This window comes from Xenopus tropicalis, chromosome 1 (assembly GCF_000004195.4).
Source record: "Xenopus tropicalis strain Nigerian chromosome 1, UCB_Xtro_10.0, whole genome shotgun sequence".
In the NCBI taxonomy this organism is placed as follows: Eukaryota; Metazoa; Chordata; class Amphibia; order Anura; family Pipidae; genus Xenopus; species Xenopus tropicalis.
The window spans coordinates 213,632,786-213,650,192 of NC_030677.2; the positions used below are offsets into that span (position 1 = coordinate 213,632,786).

General features: G+C 55.7%; 1 protein-coding gene across 1 annotated transcript; it reads right to left on the bottom strand.

Annotated features, from left to right (window-relative positions):
* Positions 1 to 1,158: 1,158 nt before the first annotated feature.
* Positions 1,159 to 3,423, bottom strand: LOC100136946 (E3 ubiquitin/ISG15 ligase TRIM25). The gene is made up of 2 exons (XM_031894982.1): positions 1,992 to 3,423; positions 1,159 to 1,895 (listed from the first exon to the last, which is right to left on the bottom strand). The coding sequence occupies exons 1-2, from the start codon at positions 2,869 to 2,871 to the stop codon at positions 1,201 to 1,203; spliced, it is 1,575 nt and encodes a 524-aa protein (XP_031750842.1). The 5' UTR covers positions 2,872 to 3,423; the 3' UTR covers positions 1,159 to 1,200.
* Positions 3,424 to 17,407: the final 13,984 nt, after the last annotated feature.

A 17,407-nucleotide genomic window follows, 5' to 3' on the forward strand; every position in this document is an offset into this window, starting at 1 on the left:
TGCAGCACCACCAGCAATACAGCCTGCAGCACCACCAGCAGCACCCCAAGCAGTACAGCCTGCAGCACCACCAGCAGCACCCCAAGCAATACAGCCTGCAGCACCACCAGCAGCACCCCAAGCAGTACAGCCTGCAGCACCACCAGCATCCCCCCAAGCAGTACAGCCTGCAGCACCACCAGCATCCCCCCAAGCAGTATAGCCTGCAGCACCAACAGAAGCACCCCAAGCAGTACAGCCTGCAGCACCACCAGCATCCCCCCAAGCAGTACAGCCTGCAGCACCACCAGCATCCCCCCAAGCAGTACAGCCTGCAGCACCACCAGCAGCACCCCAAGCAGTATAGCCTGCAGCACCACCAGCAGCACCCCAAGCAGTACAGCCTGCAGCACCACCAGCACCACCCCAAGCAGTACAGCCTACAGCACCACCAGCAGCACCCCAAGCAGTACAGCCTGCAGCACCCCAAGCAGTACAGCCTGCAGCAGCACCAGCAACACAACAAGCAGCAACAACACATTCCTGGGATGAGGCAACACAAACTGGGGGGGGGGGGGCAAATTAGGCCCCAACAACCTGCAGCTGCAGCAGCTCAATTCCATGCAGTGGGAGCAGCAAGAGATAAAATAAATCCTACTGAGGGGGAACCTTCCTCTAACTCAGTGACTTTTGTTTTTCTTATTTAATTTCTTTTTTCTAATATTCTCATTGTGTAACGTTGTGACTGAGATGCCAGGGGCCCCCAGAAAACCATGGACTATAGGCCCACTCTCTAGTTTCACACACTATACACTATTAAGCTTTTTTCCTATACAGAAACAGGGAATAACCATGAAATAGGCCCAATAGTTAGAAGCAAGAGGGGCCACTGACACCTGGGCCCACCGGGAGTTTCCCTGGTACCCTGGGGGGCCAGTCCGACACGGTCTGACAAACATAATTATAGCAAAGCAAAAATGTCACCACTCAGTCGGTACTAGAAGTTGTTTGGGTTATTACAGCAACAATGACAAGTCTCAATCTCATCCATGTAACATTATATAATAATTCAATACACTTAAGGGGGCCATACGTGTGCAGATTTAAGCTGCCGATCAGGGTCCTTGACCAATTCAGTAGCTTATCTGCCCCTGTATGGGCCCTCCAACAAGCCCCAAGCAGCTCTGGGAATGGGGTTCCTGCTGGGCAGTGGGCGGGGCCCTAACTAATGATTCTCACACAGGTACCATCCCTCCATACACAGAATGCAGCATGAAGGGGCTCAGTGAAGGAGGCAGTGAAGGTGTGTAAGTGCCTGATTGGCTCACTCAGCTCATAAAAGGACAGGCGTCCGGCCTCATAGTCCAATGAGATCCTGATTCTCCTGCAGGAAGGGACGTGGGGAAACTGTGTGTCTTTCCTGTCATGTATCACTGTATAGTTATTATTCCATCTGATTAAACCCCAGGACTTGTTATTATTCCCAATGTAGGACTGACCCCCTCCCCTCTCTATACTGGGATAGGCCGCCCCTACCCTCCAGCTCCCTGATTCACTGCCCTCCACTTCCCAGTAATGTCGCCCTGAGGGGAAACTCCTGGTGCTTAAAGCCTGAGGATACTGAAATCTCTCTGGGGTTTGTGGGCGACGCTGGTCTGTATGTGAGTAGGAAGCAGATTTCCCATCCCCTGATACAGATACATGATTCCCAGCCGTGTTTATATCCAGTACCAGCTCTGTAGCCTCCTGCCCATAGATCCACCTTCCCTCTACCCCAGTCACAATCCCAGCTAAGCCTGTGAGTAATGTCTCTGAGATCCGACCCACATCCAGATCCCCTACAGCCGGGACCTTTATACCCTCTCTCTCTCTGCCCTCAGTATCTGCCCCCTCAGTACCCTCTCTCTCTCTGCCCTCAGTATCTGCCCCCTCAGTACCCTCTCTCTCTCTGCCCTCAGTATCTGCCCCCTCAGCCCCACAAAAGGCAGCTCCATGGGATTCCCATTGTTCCTGTAGGACAGTGAGTGGATCTGCCATGTTGCACAGCTCCTCAATGTGACGGATCTTCCCGGACAGCTCATCCTTCTTTATTTCCAGCTGTTGGATCAGCTCAGTGAGTGTGAGTGAGAGCTCCTCTTTCTGCCTGGAGATGTCACTCAGGAGTCGCTTCTCTAGGGCTTCCAGCTCTTCCCTGATGCCCCTAAACAGGGCAGTGACTCTCTCTGTCTCACCGGCTGCCGCTTCTGCCACTTCTCTCCTGCGCTCCTGCAGCCTCTGGGCTCCTCTCTCAGTCTCCTCTCTCTCTGGGCTCAGTTTCTCCAGAACTTTCCTCAGTTTCTCTTTCTTCTTCTCAGAGGCCTCACTCAGCAGCTCCACCTTGTGGCCCCGGTGCTCCCCGGCCAGGCAGCAGGACACACAGATACAGGCAGAGTCCTCACAGCAGTGATACTCCAGAACCTTGTGATGTACAGAACATTTTCTCCCCATAAAGGAAGCGGTGGGCTCAGTGAGTACATGTTCTGCTGACTGGCAGTGCCCCCTCAGGTGGGTATCACACAGAGAAGCCTCACACAGGAGACAGGATTTAGCAGCAGGTACAGGAGAGAGGAGACAGTAAGTGCAGAAGATCCCAGTCTCCCCCGGCTCTGTCTCAGTCGGACGGAACCTCTCTGCTATGTTCCCCAGAGCTCTGTTCCTGGGCAGGGCAGGGCGCTCCTGATACTCAGCTCTGCATTCAGGGCAGGAATAACGCCCAGACCCCTCCTGGGTACCCAGCACCCCCCCAATGCAGCCCCGGCAGAAGTTATGGCCACAGGGCAGGGATACCGGATCAGTATAAATGCTCAGGCAGATGGAGCAGCTCAGCTCGGCTCTCAGATCAGCAGCCGCCATCGCTGGAATCAGGAACAAGAAATGAAACTGAAAGTTCCTCTCTCTCTATAACCAGTTGGATTAGTTTTAACTCCCCCTCTCACACAGGGTGGGGCATTTGCATTCACTCTCTACAGACACAAAGTGCCAGCTCTGCCCATTTAAAGAACCCATCAGATGGCCCTTATGGGAAACTGAACCCAAACCATCAGGCTGGGGGTACAGGGGGGAAGATATATTTCCTCATCTGTTGTGTTTATTAATGTCCCCCATAACCTAAACATATAATATATTAATAGTTTGGCTCCCAGCCCAACCCCCAATACACAAAGCTTTCCCACCCAGACAGTCCACAATTAACTGGGTAGTCTCCCCAGGCATTTCCAATGGAGATAAGCAAAGTTCCTTTTTGGGTAGTTCCACAGAATCACACTACTTGATTCCAGGGGCAAACAGTCCTTCCATAGAGGATAGGGAAATTGACACAGTTGGAGGGAATCTTCCTGCCGCAGCTAGGGTGGATTCCAAGGAAACACAGGGGGGGTGTCCTGCCGCAGCGAGGTTACACCCCAGATGAACAAAAGCCTCTCTCCACCCCCAACCTCTATTTTTTTTTACCCTGCAGCAGCTGGCAACTCCCCCCTTTCCTATACCCCCTAGGATTGATTGGTTAGGAGGCTGACCCTGCTTCCGCTCAACCCAACCCTAGCAGGTCCAATTGGCAGGGGCCCCTGCAGCATCATTAGGGGAAGGGATTAACCTTGCCCAACTCCTCTGGAGGGGAATTCTGGGAGATCCTTTGTTTAAACCCTCCGGCAGGAAAACAATGGAATGACACCATCTTGGCTAGATCATGCACTGGCTAAAAAAAGGGCCAGTAGAAGGGTTTTTGGTTACACTTCTCCCCCCTGGCTCAGGTGGTTTCCCTGGGGCTCCCCTTTCTTAGGGAGGGCCTCAGGAACCACCGCTGGTCTGTTAGTCCTCCTGAAAGTCCATCTGCATTGTGATGCTCTTTTCCCTTCCAATGTTGAATGGTGCAGTTATACTGTTGAAGCAGGAGGCTCCATCTTAGAAGTTTCCCATTGTCTCCTGAGACCCTCTGTAACCAACTGAGGAGGTTGTGATCTGCCACAACAGTGAATTTTCTGCCATACAGATAGGGCTGCAGTTTTTATAAGACCTATACAATTGCCAGGCACTCCTTTTCAATAGTGACATACGCAGCCTCTCGGGGTAACAGTTTCTTGCTCAGGTAGGCAACGGGGTGCTCCTCACCGTAGGTATTAACTTGGGAAAGTACTGCTCCAAGGCCAAAATTGGAAGAATCAGTCTGCAAAATGAAGCGCCGGGAAATCTGGGGCCGCCAGCACAGGGGAACTAGCCAGAGCTTGCTTTAGAGCGTTCATGGCTCACATTCTGGGGTCCACACAATGGTTCGAGAACGTTGATGACTTGTCAGATCTGGCAACAGTACTATAGTTAGGAATACATTTACGATAATAAACTGCAGTTCCTAAGAAGGCTAATACCTGTTTCTGAGTTTTGGGTATAGGCCATTGACAAATTGCCTCAACTTTAGCAGGATCAGGGTGAAGCTGTTCACCCCCAACTCCATGCCCCAAGTATTGTACCTCGCTCATGGCTAAGTGGCAATTTTTTGGCTTAAGGGTAAGCCCATCATCCTGAATCTGAGCAAACACTCGCTGGAGGTGCTGGAGATGCTCTTCCCCAGTCTGGCTAAAGACAGCTATGTCATCCAGATAGGCCTGAGCAAAGTCCTGCATTCCCTCAAGCAGCCTGTTCACAAGGCGTTGGAATGTTGCGGATGTATTTTTCATACCAAAGGGAACATCGTAAAATGGTATAAACCAAATGGGGTGATGAAGGCTGACTTTTCCTGGGCACTAGGGGAATCTTCCAGTAAACACGGCGGAGATCAAGGGTAGTCAAATATTTTGCATTTCCCAGCCGGTCTAAGAGCTCATCTACCCTGGGCAGGGTAAGCATCAGTGGTGACCAATCAATTATTCAATGCAAATCTAAGACCATACAACAGTTTAAAGGGAGAGAATCCTGTGGACTCTTGGGAAAATTCTCAATAGGCAAACAGCAAATGGGGCAAATAACGCTCCCAGTCCTTCTCGCCAGATTCCACATACACCCGTAACATAGACTTTAGTGTCCCATTAAATCTCTCACAAAGACCATTTGTCTGGGGGTGGTATGGGGATGAGTGGATTGCCCAGACCCCACAACGCTGCCACAGGCATTGAAGTAGGTGGGATGTGAACTGGGGCCACTGGTCTGACAAGATTTCACTAGGAAAGCCCACCCGTCTGAAAATCTGGATAAGGGCATCAGCCACTGTGGGGGCATCAATTTTACACAATGCTACAGCTTCTGGGTACTGGGTGGCATAATCCATTACAGTGAGGATATACTGTTTTGCAGAAAGGTTGGCTCGCTAAGGGGCCCAAGAAGATCAACTGCCACCCGTTGGAAGGACTCAGTGATGATGGGCAAGGGGCAGAGGGGAAACTTGGGTTTATCATTGGCCCTGCCAGTCCTCTGACAGCTGTCACATGTGCAGAGGTACGAGAAAAGACACACACTTGATCAAGGCACACCATATAGGAAGTTAAAATAAACCTTTATTTATATGACTTCTAAAAAATTGGTTTAAAAACATGTACGGGGAACGGGAAAGGTTAAAAGGAAAAGCAGCCCTATGTTTGTTGGAATTAGAACAGTTTCACTTTCTATGTTGCAACATTGTAACAGTATCGCAAAAAGGGAGAATTTTGCTCTGCTGGAATTGCTACTAAGAGACAGTAAGTGTTGGGGGTCTGCAAACCAAGCATGGATAGGTCACACTGTATCAATTATTAGCTGCTTGCATATGTTGGTATGGTGAATATAGGTTTTGCCACAGTGATACCTTAGAAATCCTAAATCCACCCTGTGTCATTCACACCCAACTAAGAATGTGTGGAAGTTATAGTTAGCATTCCATGCCCGGGTCAGGGTCAGACTATGTTGCCACGGCCTTGCAAGGGAAAGTGGGTGTTTTAATAAATCAATTTGAACTCTATTGTAGAATTACGCCAGAAGGAGCTGAATTATCGGTTACCAATGGGTCACATTACTCGCTGCGTGGTATACAGAGCTACAGCTGACCTTTATTTCGTCACTATAATTAAGTGCTTGAAATTAAGTCATTTATTAGGACACAATTATTCTCTATTCCTAACGGCGCAAAATAGCTCTTTATAATATCTGGGAATTGTTCAAAAATCGCTGGGTACAATTCAAGTTCTCAACTTAGCCAATATCTTGACCAGAATTAAATATCATAAACGCAGGCTTACTGTGTAGTCTACCCAACCGTTTAGCACGGGGAACTCATTGTCCGCACTTCAGCTTGACAAGTGCGTCCTGACAAGTGAGTCACCCGGCACCTAATACATTTCACTCCCGACTAACTATCGTGGTTCTCTGTACTATCAGCTAGCTATGTGGCAGACGCAGGACCGACTTCCAACTAAAAGGAGCAGTTAGGTAAGTATCTCGTCGGCCCAATTGGTATACAGTACACAGATCCGTTTAGCGCTAAGAACTGATTGCCGATACTATAAACTAACGAGTGCGCCCTTAATACTATTTGTGTTGCTCGTGCACCTACACGGCCAGAGGTAGTGAACTACTTTCACCGGCGAGGATCCCCCAAATGGCCGTGGATTACTGTCTGAGTATTCAGTGCCACATATGTCGGTCGATAAGCTGCCTATTATGTGTAGTCACCTCACCCGCCTCAGTGTTTGAGTGCAGGTGCGCGTTTCGCATATGATGCTTTATCAAGGCGAACTTTCGCGAACTTTCGCCTTGATAAAGCATCATATGCGAAACGCGCATCGGCGTTGCAGCCCGTTGTTTGTTGATTGCTATGCCTTGCTAATTTAATGATAATGGCAAATTCTAGATCGAATAGGGACAGTTAATGTTGACGGCACCAGCTTTTGGTTGCCAAGGGACATGAACAGTGGGTTTCCTTTGTGATTTCTAAAATTAATGGGAGTTATAATTCGGCCAGAACACCACTAAGGGGAGAAATCCCGCTCGACATCCTCGCAAGATAATTGTATCCGACTGAAGCACCTGCACTCAAACACTGAGGCGGGTGAGGTGACTACACATAATAGGCAGCTTATCGACCGACATATGTGGCACTGAATACTCAGACAGTAATCCACGGCCATTTGGGGGATCCTCGCCGGTGAAAGTAGTTCACTACCTCTGGCCGTGTAGGTGCACGAGCAACACAAATAGTATTAAGGGCGCACTCGTTAGTTTATAGTATCGGCAATCAGTTCTTAGCGCTAAACGGATCTGTGTACTGTATACCAATTGGGCCGACGAGATACTTACCTAACTGCTCCTTTTAGTTGGAAGTCGGTCCTGCGTCTGCCACATAGCTAGCTGATAGTACAGAGAACCACGATGGTTAGTCGGGAGTGAAATGTATTAGGTGCCGGGTGACTCACTTGTCAGGACGCACTTGTCAAGCTGAAGTGCGGACAATGAGTTCCCCGTGCTAAACGGTTGGGTAGACTACACAGTAAGCCTGCGTTTATGATATTTAATTCTGGTCAAGATATTGGCTAAGTTGAGAACTTGAATTGTACCCAGCGATTTTTGAACAATTCCCAGATATTATAAAGAGCTATTTTGCGCCGTTAGGAATAGAGAATAATTGTGTCCTAATAAATGACTTAATTTCAAGCACTTAATTATAGTGACGAAATAAAGGTCAGCTGTAGCTCTGTATACCACGCAGCGAGTAATGTGACCCATTGGTAACCGATAATTCAGCTCCTTCTGGCGTAATTCTACAATAGAGTTCAAATTGATTTATTAAAACACCCACTTTCCCTTGCAAGGCCGTGGCAACATAGTCTGACCCTGACCCGGGCATGGAATGCTAACTATAACTTCCACACATTCTTAGTTGGGTGTGAATGACACAGGGTGGATTTAGGATTTCTAAGGTATCACTGTGGCAAAACCTATATTCACCTTACCAACATATGCAAGCAGCTAACAATTGATACAGTGTGACCTATCCATGCTTGGTTTGCAGACCCCCAACACTTACTGTCTCTTAGTAGCAATTCCAGCAGAGCAAAATTCTCCCTTTTTGCGATACTGTTACAATGTTGCAACATAGAAAGTGAAACTGTTCTAATTCCAACAAACATAGGGCTGCTTTTCCTTTTAACCTTTCCCGTTCCCCGTACATGTTTTTAAACCAATTTTTTAGAAGTCATATAAATAAAGGTTTATTTTAACTTCCTATATGGTGCGCCTTGATCAAGTGTGTGTCTTTTCTCGTCACTTAACCCAGTCCTTTACCACATTCAAGTGCACCCACAAAATAGCTATAGTGCGTGGTTTAATCTCAAACTTAGGAATGTGCAGAGGTACCGCATCACCTCCTGTGAGATGCCAGGCCAGTAAAAATTTTGGGTCAATCGGTGTCGAGTACAGGTAACCCCCTTGTGTCCAGCTAAGGGAATCTCATGGGCCATGTGAAGAAGCTGAGCCTGGTAACTCTGGGGTACTATAAGTTGGTGGGAACACTTCCATGGCTGGTAGAGTTTCACAATCCTATAGAGTAGCCCCATTCCCAATCATCATCTCTCGGGCTGGGAATGGCAACCACTTGGTCTGTGGTAAGCTGCCGTACTGTCTAGATAACCTGCTGATGAATATGGAACAACGTGAGATTGCTGACCTTACCTCCCCCAGCGGCATCTTGCAAGTTGCAACTCTCTTCTCCCCCCTCAGGAGTCTCCGGGTCCCCATGGGTGTCACCTTCTTGGGTAGGCTGAGCATGGGGGGTGAGTAGCTCCATCAGCTCATGTCTCCGCTTCCCCTCTGTGTCAATTCCCCACTGGTGACAGAGCCGTTGCAGCATTGGGTAGCCGGAGCTCAGAGAGCTCATCAGCTGTAAGGTCCAAGTAGATCCCTGATGTACTGGTATCCCTATCCCACCGTTGCCACCAGAATTGTCACACAAAGGGCGATGTATGAGCCACTACCACAATCAGGGAAATACAGGGAAGGAACAGTCCTTCTGTAGGGAATAGGGAAATACACACAGTTGGAGGGAATCTTCCTGCCGCAGCTAGGGTGGATTCCAAGGAAATGCAGGGGAGGGTGTCTTGCCGTCGCAAGGCTACACCCCCAGACAAAGGGTTTTTGGTCACAGGGGTTCACCTTTAATAACTTTTAGTATATTATAGAACAACCAATTCCTAGCAACTTTTCAGTTGGTCTTCATTTTTCATTTTGTATCGTTTTTAATTATTTGCCGCCTTCTTCTAAATCTCTTCAGCTTTCAAATGGGGGTCACTGACCCCGGCACAAAAGAAATTATCCCTCTGTGAGACAATTTTATAGTTATTGCTACTTTGTATTATTTATCTTTTTATTCAGGCCCTCTCCTATTTATATTCATTTAAACCACTCCCTGGTTACTAAGGTCATTTAGACAGTGCCATGCTGACTGCCTGTACATGTAATTTTGGGGGAATTAGCTATGGTAGGTAGGCAGGGGATCTGGGGCATAGAGACAGGGACACCACATGTGACATCATGTTTTTTCCTCAAAAACAGGTTTATTTGGGGTAAACTCCTCCCAACATAAACATAACAGTCAGTTCATAAACAGTTCATCAAACATGATTATGATTTGTCCCTGCTTCAGGGCTCTCACCTTCCAGGGTAACTCTCAAACTCTGGAACCTTTTCCCGGGGCTTCTCACCATCCCCAATGGTTTTCATACATCCACGGTGACTCTCACACTCATGAACAATCTGGGCTACTCACTCAGCCCTGCTGTCTCTCCCCTCCTGGGATACCAGCCCACCAGATTCTAGCACACTTTGGCTTCTCACCAAGCTTCAACGTTCCGGCACTCAAACACGTGGTCACGGCTCCCTCTGCTCCTCACACAGACAGGCACCCCCCCCAGCCCCTCTGGGAGTTCCTCACACAGACAGGGCAGCCCCCCCCAGCCCCTCTGGGAGTTCCTCACACAGACAGGCAGCCCCCCCCAGCCCCTCTGGGAGTTCCCCACACACACAGACAGGCAGCCCCCCAGCCCCTCTGGGAGTTCCTCACACAGACAGGCAGCCCCCCCCAGCCCCTCTGGGAGTTCCTCACACAGACAGGCAGCCCCCCCCAGCCCCTCTGGGAGTTCCTCACACAGACAGGCACCCCCCCAGCCCCTCTGGGAGTTCCTCACACAGACAGGCAGCCCCCCAGCCCCTCTGGGAGTTCCTCACACAGACCAGGCAGCCCCCCAGCCCTCTGGGAGTTCCTCACACAGACAGGCAGCCCCCAGCCCCTCTGGGAGTTCCTCACACAGACAGGGCAGCCCCCAGCCCCTCTGGGAGTTCCTCACACAGACAGGCAGCCCCCCAGCCCCTCTGGGAGTTCCTCACACAGACAGGCAGCCCCCCCCCAGCCCCTCTGGGAGTTCCTCACACAGACAGGCAGCCCCCCAGCCCCTCTGGGAGTTCCTCACACAGACAGGCAGCCCCCCCAGCCCCTCTGGGAGTTCCTCACCAGACAGGCAGCCCCCCCAGCCCTCTGGGAGTTCCTCACACAGACAGGCAGCCCCCCAGCCCCTCTGGGAGTTCCTCACACAGACAGGCAGCCCCCCAGCCCCTCTGGGAGTTCCTCACACAGACAGGCAGCCCCCCCCAGCCCCTCTGGGAGTTCTTCACACAGACAGGCAGCCCCCCAGCCCCTCTGGGAGTTCCTCACACAGACAGGCAGCCCCCCAGCCCCTCTGGGAGTTCCTCACACAGACAGGCAGCCCCCCAGCCCCTCTGGAGTTCCTCACACAGACAGGCAGCCCCCCAGCCCCTCTGGGAGTTCATCACACAGACAGACAGCCCCCCAGCCCCTCTGGGAGTTCCTCACAAAGACAGGCAGCCCCCCAGCCCCTCTGGGAGTTCCTCAACACAGACAGGCAGCCCCCCCAGCCCTCTGGGAGTTCCTCACACAGACAGGCAGCCCCCCAGCCCCTCTGGGAGTTCCTCACACAGACAGACAGCCCCCAGCCCCTCTGGGAGTTCCTCACACAGACAGACAGCCCCCCAGCCCCTCTGGGAGTTCCTCACACAGACAGGCAGCCCCCCAGCCCTCTGGGAGTTCCTCACACAGACAGACAGCCCCCAGCCCCTCTGGGAGTTCCTCACACAGACAGGCAGCCCCCCCAGCCCCTCTGGGAGTTCCTCACACAGACAGGCAGCCCCCCAGCCCCTCTGGGAGTTCCTCACACAGACAGGCAGCCCCCCAGCCCCTCTGGGAGTTCCTCACACAGACAGGAAGCACCCCAGCCCCTCTGGGAGTTTCCTCACACAGACAGGAAGTGCCCCCGGCCCCCTCTGGGAGTTCCTCACACAGACAGCCCCCCCAGCCCCTCTGGGAGTTTCCTCACACAGACAGGCAGCCCCCCGGCCCCTCTGGAGTTCCTCACACAGACAGGCAGCCCCCCAGCCCCTCTGGGAGTTCCTCACACAGACAGGCAGCCCCCCAGCCCCTCTGGGAGTTCCTTCACACAGACAGGCAGCCCCCCAGCCCCTCTGGGAGTTCCTCACACAGACAGGCAGCCCCCCCCCAGCCCCTCTGGGAGTTCCTCACACAGACAGGCAGCCCCCCAGCCCCTCTGGGAGTTCCTCACACAGACAGGCAGCCCCCGGCCCTCTGGGAGTTCCTCACACAGACAGGAAGCACCCCAGCCCCTCTGGGAGTTCCTCACACAGACAGCCCCCCAGCCCCTCTGGGAGTTCCTCACACAGACAGGAAGTGCCCCCGGCCCCTCTGGGAGTTCCTCACACAGACAGCCCCCCAGCCCTCTGGGAGTTCCTCACACAGACAGGCAGCCCCCCAGCCCCTCTGGGAGTTCCTCACACAGACAGGCAGCCCCCCAGCCCCTCTGGCAGTTCCTCACACAGACAGGAAGTGCCCCAGCCCCTCTGGGAGTTCCTCACACAGACAGGCAGCCCCAGCCCCTCTGGGAGTTCCTCACACAGACAGGCAGCCCCCAGCCCCCTCTGGGAGTTCCTCACACAGACAGGCAAGCCCCCCCCAGCCCCTCTGGGAGTTCCTCACACAGACAGGCAGCCCCCCAGCCCCTCTGGGAGTTCCTCACACAGACAGGCAGCCCCCCAGCCCCTCTGGGAGTTCCTCACACAGACAGGCAGCCCCCAGCCCCTTGGGAGTTCCTCACACAGACAGACCCCCCCAGCCCCTCTGGGAGTTTCCTCATACAGACAGACAGCCCCTCTGGGAGTTCCTCACACAGACAGGCAGCCCCCCAGCCCCTCTGGGAGTTCCTCACACAGACAGGCAGCCCCCAGCCCCTCTGGGAGTTCCTCACACAGACAGGCAGCCCCCAGCCCCTCTGGGAGTTCCTCACACAGACAGGCAGCCCCCCAGCCCCTCTGGGAGTTCCTCACACAGACAGGCAGCCCCCAGCCCCTCTGGGAGTTCCTCACACAGACAGGCAGCCCCCCAGCCCCTCTGGGAGTTCCTCACACAGACAGGAAGCCCCCGGCCCCTCTGGGAGTTCCTCACACAGACAGGCAGCCCCCCCAGCCCCTCTGGGAGTTCCTCACACAGACAGGTAGCCCCCCAGCCCCTCTGGGAGTTCCTCACACAGACAGGCAGCCCCCCCAGCCCCTCTGGGAGTTCCTCACACAGACAGGCAGCCCCCAGCCCCTCTGGGAGTTCCTCACACAGACAGGCAGCCCCCCAGCCCCTCTGGGAGTTCCTCACACAGGCAGGCAGCCCCCCAGCCCCTCTGGGAGTTCCTCACACAGACAGGCAGCCCCCCAGCCCCTCTGGGAGTTCCTCACACAGACAGGCAGCCCCCCAGCCCCTCTGGGAGTTCCTCACACAGACAGGCAGCCCCCCAGCCCCTCTGGGAGTTCCTCACACAGACAGGCAGCCCCCAGCCCTCTGGGAGTTCTCACACAGACAGGCAGCCCCCCAGCCCCTCTGGGAGTTCCTCACACAGACAGGCAGCCCCCAGCCCTCTGGAGTTCCTCACACAGACAGGCAGCCCCCAGCCCCCCTCTGGGAGTTCCTCACACAGACAGGCAGCCCCCCAGCCCTCTGGGAGTTCCTCACACAGACAGCCCCCCCAGCCCTCTGGAGTTCCTCACACAGACAGGCAGCCCCCAGCCCCTCTGGGAGTTCCTCACACAGACAGACAGCCCCCCAGCTCTGGGAGTTCCTCACACAGACAGGCAGCCCCCAGCCCCTCTGGGAGTTCCTCACACAGACAGGCAGCCCCCCCGGCCCCTCTGGGAGTTCCTCACACAGACAGGCAGCCCCCCAGCCCCTCTGGGAGTTCCTCACACAGACAGGCAGCCCCCCAGCCCCTCTGGGAGTTCCTCACACAGACAGGCAGCCCCCAGCCCCTCTGGGAGTTCCCTCTGGGAGTTCCTCACACAGACAGGCAGCCCCCGCAGACAGGCAGCCCCCCCAGCCCCTCTGGGAGTTCCTCACACAGACAGGCAGCCCCCCCAGCCCCTCTGGGAGTTCCTCACACAGACAGGCAGCCCCCCAGCCCCTCTGGGAGTTCCTCACACAGACAGGCAGCCCCCCAGCCCCTCTGGGAGTTCCTCACACAGACAGGCAGCCCCCCAGCCCCTCTGGGAGTTCCTCACACAGACAGGCAGCCCCCCAGCCCCTCTGGGAGTTCCTCACACAGACAGGCAGCCCCCCAGCCCCCTCTGGGAGTTCCTCACACAGACAGGCAGCCCCCCAGCCCCTCTGGGAGTTCCCTCACACAGACAGGCAGCCCCCCAGCCCCTCTGGGAGTTCTCACACAGACAGGCAGCCCCCCAGCCCCTCTGGGAGTTCCTCACACAGACAGGCAGCCCCCCAGCCCCTCTGGGATTTCCTCACACAGACAGGCAGCCCCCCAGCCCCTCTGGGAGTTCCTCACACAGACAGGCAGCCCCCCAGCCCCTCTGGGAGTTCCTCACACAGACAGCAGACACGCCCCCCCAAGCCCCCCTCTGGAGTTCCCTCCACAGACAGGCAGCCCCCCAGCCCCTCTGGGAGTTCCTCACACAGGCAGACAGCCTTCAAGCCCTGTGCCCCGCTCTGAGAGTGAACCCCTCTGAGTCCCCAACCTTAGTTACCTATCACTTCTCACTCATCTTGTGTAATCTCACAGCCCTTTTATGTGCCGCCCACCTGCAGCCTAATCAGGCAGCTACTTACAGCTCCCAAATCAACATACTAAACTGGAGTATGAAATGGAGGACCTACCCTAATAACCCTCCATTTACTCTTAGACTCACCTATCTGGCTTTTCCTAATCCGCTTCCATGAATACAGCATTAGCTGCTGCTAAACCCGGCATTTTCCCTGGTGCTACATGTATCCCACTTTTTACAATGGAGGAAAATAAACCAAACAGTGTTCTTACAGCTTGTATCTCTCACATATCCCCCCCCTTTGTTTTGACCCATGGGAGAAACACTTTGCAACCCCAACAGAAACTCTCTATCTCAAATTTTCCCCCTAGAGTTCTATCATTGGGATCAAACACATGTTTATCTATGGGAGTAGCCACACACACTTTCTTCTCCTGCCGCACCTCAAATGTGGAAGAAACAGTGGCCAGACTTGTACCCACACTGTCAGACACTCGAGCCTCACCATCCTTGTCACAGTCAAGCAGGGCTTTCCCCAAACCCCTCACTGCCCTCACCGTGAGGAACCCCCTACCCAACATCCCCCGGCAGGGCTTTCCCCAACCCCCTCACTGCCCTCACCGTGAGGAACCCCCTACCCAACATCCCCGGCAGGGCATTCCCCAACCCCCTCACTGCCCTCACCGTGAGGAACCCCCCTACCCAACATCCCCCGGCAGGGCATTCCCCAACCCCCTCACTGCCCTCACCGTGAGGAACCCCCTACCCAACATCCCCCGGCAGGGCATTCCCCAACCCCCTCACTGCCCTCACCGTGAGGAACCCCCTATCCAACATCCCCCGGCAGGGCATTCCCCAACCCCCTCACTGCCCTCACCGTGAGGAACCCCCTACCCAACATCCCCCGGCAGGGCATTCCCCAACCCCCTCACTGCCCTCACCGTGAGGAACCCCCTACCCCAACATCCCCCGGCAGGGCATTCCCCAACCCCCTCACTGCCCTCACCGTGAGGAACCCCCTATCCAACATCCCCCGGCAGGGCATTCCCCAACCCCCTCACTGCCCTCACCATGAGGAACCCCCTACCCAACATCCCCCGGCAGGGCATTCCCCAACCCCCTCACTGCCCTCACCGTGAGGAACCCCCTACCCAACATCCCCCGGGCAGGGCATTTCCCCAACCTCACTGCCCTCACCGTGAGGAACCCCCTACCCAACATCCCCCGGCAGGGCATTCCCCAACCGCCCTCACTGCCTCACCATGAGGAACCAACCCTACCCAGCATCCCCCGGCAGGGCATTCCCCAACCCCCTCACTGCCCTCTACCATGAGGAACCCCCTACCCAACATCCCCCGGCAGGGCATTCCCAACCCCCTCACTGCCCTCACCGTGAGGAACCCCCTACCCAACAATCCCCCGGCAGGGCATTCCCCACCCCCTCACTGCCCCTCACCCGTGAGGAACCCCTACCCAACATCCCCGGCAGGGCATTCCCCAACCCCCTCACTGCCCTCACGTGAGGAACCCCCTACCCAACATCCCCCGGCAGGGCTTCCCCAACCTCTCACTGCCCTCACCCGTGAGGAACCCCTACCCAAATCCCCCCGGCAGGGCATTCCCCAACCCCTCACTGCCCTCACCGTGAGGAACCCCCTACCCAACATCCCCCGGCAGGGCATCCCCAACCCCCTCACTGCCCTCACCGTGAGGAACCCCCTACCCAACATCCCGCGGCAGGGCATTCCCCAACCCCCTCACTGCCCTCACCGTGAGGAACCCCCTACCCCCCCAACATCCCCCGGCAGGGCATTTCCCCAACCCCCTCACTGCCTCACCGTGAGGAACCCCCTACCCAACATCCCCCGGCAGGGCATTCCCCAACCCCCTCACTTGCCCTCACCGTGAGGAACCCCCTACCCAACATCCCCCGGCAGGCATTCCCAACCCCCTCACTGCCCTCACCCTGAGGAACCCCTACCCCAACATCCCCCGGCAGGGCTTTTCCCCAACCCCCTCACTGCCCTCACCGTGAGGAACCCCCTACCCAACATCCCCCGGCAGGGGCTTTCCCCAACCCCCTCACTGCCCTCACCGTGAGGAACCCCCTACCCAACATCCCCCCGGCAGGGCTTTTCCCCAACCCCCTCACTGCCCTCACCGTGAGGAACCCCTACCCAACATCCCCGGCAGGGCATTCCCAACCCCTCACTGCCCTCACCGTGAGGAACCCCCTACCCAACATCCCCGGCAGGGCATTCCCCAACCCCCTCACTGCCCTCACCGTGAGGAACCCCCTACCCAACATCCCCGGCAGGGCATTCCCCAACCCCCTCACTGCCCTCACCGTGAGGAAACCCCCTACCCAACATCCCCCGGCAGGGCATTCCCCAACCCCCTCACTGCCCTCACCGTGAGAACCCCCTACCCAACATCCCCGGCAGGCATTCCCCAACCCCCTCACCGTGAGGAACCCCCTACCCAACATCCCCCGGCAGGGCATTCCCCAACCCCCTCACTGCCTCACCGTGAGGAACCCCCTACCAAACATCCCCCGGCAGGGCATTCCCCAACCCCCTCACCGTGAGGAAACCCCCTACCCAACATCCCCCGGCAGGGCATTCCCCAACCCCTCACTGCCCTCACCGTGAGGAACCCCTACCCAACATCCCCCGGCAGGGCATTCCCCAACCCCCCACTGGCCCTCACCGTGGAGGAACCCCTCTACCCCAACATCCCCCGGCAGGGGCATTCCCCAACCCCCTCACGCCCTCACCGTGAGGAACCCCCTACCCAACATTTCCCCGGCAGGGCATTCCCCAACCCCCTCCTGCCTCACCGTGAGGAACCCCCTACCCAACATCCCCCGGCAGGCATTCCCAACCCCTCACGCCCTCACCATGAGGAACCCCCTACCCAACATCCCCCTGGCAGGGCATTCCCCAACCCCCTCACCGTGAGGAACCCCCTACCCAAACATCCCCCGGCAGGGCCATTCACCAACCCCCTCACTGCCCTCACCGTGAGGGAAACCCCCTACCCAACATCCCCGGCAGGGCATTCCCCAACCCCCTGCACCGTGGACCCCCTCCCACGTCCCGGAGGGATCCACCCCCTGCCCTCACCGGAGGAACCCCATCCCCCGGCAGGGGCATTCCCCAACCCCCTCACTGCCCTCACCGTGAGGGAACCCCCTACCCAACATCCCCCAGGCAGGGCATCCCCAACCCCCTCCACTGCCCTCACCGCTGGAGGAACCCCGTACCCAACATCCCCCGGAGGCCATTCCCCAACCCCCTCAACTGCCCTCACC